At 33.3% G+C, this 4738-nt stretch overlaps 1 protein-coding gene across 2 annotated transcripts; it reads left to right on the plus strand.

The window, feature by feature from the left end:
* The first annotated feature begins 1467 nt into the window (after positions 1-1467).
* LOC145033287 (ATP synthase delta chain, chloroplastic-like) lies at positions 1468-3630 on the plus strand. 2 transcript variants are annotated; one of them, XM_078981996.1, is made up of 2 exons: positions 1468-2401; positions 3479-3630. In XM_078981996.1, the coding sequence occupies exons 1-2, from the start codon at positions 1655-1657 to the stop codon at positions 3485-3487; spliced, it is 756 nt and encodes a 251-aa protein (XP_078838122.1). In that variant the 5' UTR covers positions 1468-1654; the 3' UTR covers positions 3488-3630. The 2 variants fall into 2 exon arrangements, with proteins under 2 accessions (XP_078838122.1, XP_078838167.1); XM_078982041.1 differs by lacking the exon at positions 3479-3630 and having other exon boundaries at positions 1470-2674.
* The last annotated feature ends 1108 nt before the right edge of the window (positions 3631-4738 follow it).

The raw sequence follows: 4738 nt of genomic DNA on the forward strand, positions 1-4738 counted from the left end.
TAGATATGATAATTTGTGATGCTTAATACATTTGATCTTTTTGAGATTTATGTTGATGTTTTAGGATAATGTTTTATTAATTGAAAAATGAAAATTTCGGATTTTATTTTTGAGACGTTACATTAAATCTCTTAACCATTATTACTTCATTTCACAAGGATTAAACTTTGTCTCCTTAAGGACTAAAACCTTTACACAATCGACTTTCAGCCACAACCCTGAAATAAGAAATGACAGGAAGTAGGATATTACATTATTATATTAGAAAAATAGGATATGATATTTCTGTTGCCAAACCATTCGGTGGTGAGAATCAATGATTTTTTGTTGTTAAATTTCTTGACTTGCTCTTGCTCTACACGTTTTCTTGTTCATTATTTTGTTGTTATGGTCATGATTTTTTTGCTGTTGTTGTGCAAGGATTGCTACAAACTATTGTGTGAGGTCTTTTAATGTTTTTACAGGGAAAACTTTTGTTGTTGGCTATTACTTTTTCAATGTTCCTATAGAATTTGTTCATGTTGTGAGTTATATAATCTAGTATACAATTAGAAAAATAGGATATGATATTTTTGTAGCCAAATATTTTTGTAGCGAAACCTTTCGGTGGTGAGAATGAATGATTTTTTGTTGTTCATTTTCTTGACTTGCTCTTGCTCTACACGTTTTCTTGTTCATTATTTTGTTGTTATTATCATGATTTTTTTTGCTGCTGTTGTGCAAGGATTTTGTTGCTCCAAACTATTGTGTGAGGTCTTTTATTGTTTTTACATGGGAAAACTTTTGTTGTTGGCTATTACTTTTTCAATGTTCGTAATAGAATTTGTTCATGTTGTAAGTTATATAATCTTAGTATACAATTATATCGCATTATTATACATGTATTTGGTTTCTCATATTAAGATAACTTCATAACTTGACATATTTGGTAGCATGGATATCAATTTCATTGGTGGGTTCCAGTAGGAACACTTGGCACACCAAAGTGATGGTTTGTATATGCTACTATAGAAAATACATGTGAAATTTACACCACAAATCTTTGATCAAAGTACTTGTGTGAAAGAGACTTCATTTTGAGCCAAAGGTCATCAAGATTTAAGTATCTTCGATCAACATTATGGGAAAAAAGGGAAAGGAATATTCATCTTTGTTGTCAAATATGGTTGATGGTGTCCAAAGAAAGCAAGAAGTTCTCAAGTCACACAACGAACCCTTAAACATATATATTATCTATTATGGATTAATGGTTCTTTGTATTGAAAAGGGCTTTGTGCTTGTATGCGTCTTTTTTGAAGAATGATTGTAACTTACATCATTTTGTAAATTATTTATAAATATTTTATAAAAAATATAATACTATTATAAATTAATTATTATAAAAAATATTGTTTGAGACAATATAATCATTTTACATGATCATTCTAAAGTCAGCTTCTAATCAATGGAGCAACTATCAAACAAAAAACACATGTCCATAATTTAATCCTGATTATCAAATATCAATAAAAATCCTAATCTTTCTCCTTGTTCACGAATCCCCGTTCTCGACCGTTGATCACCTTCCGCTTTCTAATCTCGACCTTCAGTTGCATCAAAATAACCCTCCCAACTAACGAGCCTCTTCTTTTCTCCCCTCTTGTCGCCGGAAAAGATGGCCGCGGCCGCCCCTTCCACTGCCGCTCTTCAAAATTCTCTGGTCACATTTCAGTCTCGATCACCAAGTTCTAATTCCACTAATCCAGCAAATCTTTCGTTCTCCGGCGGCCTAAGACTCCCGAAGATAACAATCAAAACAACAAACAAATCCCGGCATGGCGGCGGTTACACCGGTGCCAAAATGGCCGATTCCGCGGCCGGAAGCTACGCATCTGCCTTGGCGGAGGTCGCGAGATCAAACGGAACCCTAGAGGCAACCGCCGCCGACGTCGAGAAGGTCGATAAACTCTTCTCCGACAAACAAGTGTTGAACTTTTTCGTTAGTCCAATCGTAAGTCTAGAGCAAAAACGAGAATTGATCGATGATATAACATCTTCGGGGAGCCTCCAACTACACGTATGCAACTTCCTCAACATCTTGATCGAAAGAAATCGGATCGATTTGATTAAAGAGATAGTAAAGGAATTCGAGATTGTTTACAATAAGTTGACGGAGACGGAGTTGGCGATCGTGACTTCCGTAGTGCAGCTGGAGAGGCAACACTTGGCGCAGATCGCAAAGCAAGTGCAGAGACTCACCAGAGCGAGAAATGTGAGGATTAAGACGGCAATTGATGAGTCATTGGTGGCCGGATTCACGATCAGATATGGAAATTCTCAATCCAAGTTGATTGATATGAGTGTGAAGAAGCAATTGGAAGAAATTGCTGCACAGCTTGAGATCGGAGATATTCAAATTCCAGTATGATATAATTCGCAACTTTTTTTACAAATCTATGAAGAAGACACATTACTCGTTTTTTACTTTTCACTAGAGTTCATTTTTTCAAAACCCTAATTTAAAATGACAAAATAACCATGTGGTTTAACACATATTTTAGGTGTATTGTTGGCAAACACTAGTCTTTTTCTTTTTGTATAATTTAGGTGCCAACCTTTTGTATGTAATTCTAGACCTGTGTGTTATAGCAACCTGCAATAACTTTTTATATGTTGTAAGTAGAATTTATTATCATTATTAATGCTTAATGCTGTTAAAAAAACCTGTCAATTTGTGGCTGAAAGTACAAAAACATGAAAATATATTGCTATAAAATGTCACCTGCAGGTTTGACTTTTCTGTAAAAATAAAGTATATTGCTATAAAACGTTACATGAAGGTTTGACTTTGTTTTAAAAATAAAGTATATTGGTATAAATTGTTAAATGTAGGTTCTACTTTCCCTAAAATCAAAGTAGATTGCTTTAAAATTTTATTTTTATAGACATGTCAAAAATCTGCAAAACCAGGTTGAATCTATTTCGTTTAAGTTGTGATATGTTAGAGGTGTCATAAATTCTTAAAACCAGGTTGAATCTGTTTGCTTTAAGTAGTGATATGTTCGATTTGAGAGCGTGTTGACAGAAATGCCCCTTGAAACTAAATTGCAAAGTGTTGTAGGCATGAAACTAAATCATTGAGCTGACAAAAATTCTTAAAATGAGGTTGAATATCTTTGCACTAAAATGTGACTATTACACGTAATTGAAAATATTACCAAAGAAATATGCTATGAATGACATTAAAATGAAAGTAGAAATGCTATAATTCACATTAAAATGAATAAAAGTATGATACTATAATTGATGGTCATAACATTCAAATTTAAGATAAAATAGTTTGAATGACATTAAAATGTAAGTATAATGCTATAAATGACACTGAAATGGTAGATATTACATTTTTATTATTATTATTATTTATTATTATTATTTTTTTAAGATTGACTTACACATGCACACACTATTCTACTTCTAAATTTACACCCTTCGTCTGCAGCGATACTAGAACCCTCAACATTTTGGCTGAGAGGCACCTATTCGTCAACTCAAGACCCTTTGGTGGCGATATTACATTATAAAGGCATCTGTTCACTTTTAACAACTACAAAATATCGTCAATATTACATTAAAAGTACTTGTAATTCAACCTCTATATACTATTTATTTGGAAGTTCAAGGTCAAACCATTCAAAGAACTCACATCATTTCTTTGGATTCTAGATAATGAAAAGAGTACACAGAGATTATAAGAAATGGATGTTATTCTTCAAATTATTGGGAATCAAGTTACTTACTAAATAATTGAGGCAATATACAAATCTTCTCCTAAAATCTTTATCGTCCAAATGTCTTCATTCTGATTGGATTTGGGCGGTAGTATCGAGATGAAGGGTTATATGTCTTGATTTACTTTCCAAGAATATAAGAAGAAGATGACAATGAAGAAGGTTTTCTCCTTGATGGCTAAGATTTGGAATTTTAGGTTGAAGGTTTTGTTACAGGCTCTCTTTTGCTTTGCTCGATTAGAAGAAAATGATAATACGAATAAAGAATGGGGGAAGGAGAATCATATATGTTTTTAAGGTTAAAGAAATGACATGGTTATGTATTTCAAAATGAAATTAAAATAAAACTTAATAGGAAATACAATTAAAATTGTGAGTTCAGTTGGATAACATAAAGCCTTAAAATATATCTTTGATTAACCTTTCAATTTCAATTTCAAGTATCTTCAAACCTTTATGAATATTTAAAGTAGTTTGTTGATTTTATGATAGTCATGCATGAAGAGGATTAAACATCATCCAACTTTCTTAACTTAACAAGAAATTTATGATATTTGATTGTTATACGCATGGTTGTAAAAATCGGTCTAGGCAGCCGATTAATTGGCGCCTAGACGCTTGGCGGCTTCCAACCGCCTACGAATAGGTGTTAATGGGTTAATTAATCGGCCTTGGTCAATACTGGTCAAAATCGGTCCAATTTGGTCCAAATCAGACCAACTAGGACACCAATAGTGATCCCAACCCACTCTAAAGTCGCCGGGCCAATGGAGCCAACAACACAAAGAGCAATTATTTTACATTTCAATGGGGATCGGCGCACTTTTTTATAGAATATTTCTACCTATTATTTTCCCGCACCAGCGATGTGGGATGTGGGAGTGGTGGTTGAATAGCTCTTATTCTCTTTTTCTTAGTTCACGTAACAGGTGATTAAAGGTTTGAGCTTCGGTTTTCAATGGTGGTTTAAC

Source organism: Lactuca saligna, chromosome 1 (genome assembly GCF_052625555.1).
Source record: "Lactuca saligna cultivar CGN05327 chromosome 1, ASM5262555v1, whole genome shotgun sequence".
Taxonomy (NCBI): domain Eukaryota; kingdom Viridiplantae; phylum Streptophyta; class Magnoliopsida; order Asterales; family Asteraceae; genus Lactuca; species Lactuca saligna.

Bases quoted from the DNA above. Each gene is read 5' to 3' on its own strand.
- LOC145033287 (XM_078981996.1), top strand. From the start codon at position 1,655: ATGGCCGCGGCCGCCCCTTCCACTGCCGCTCTTCAAAATTCTCTGGTC.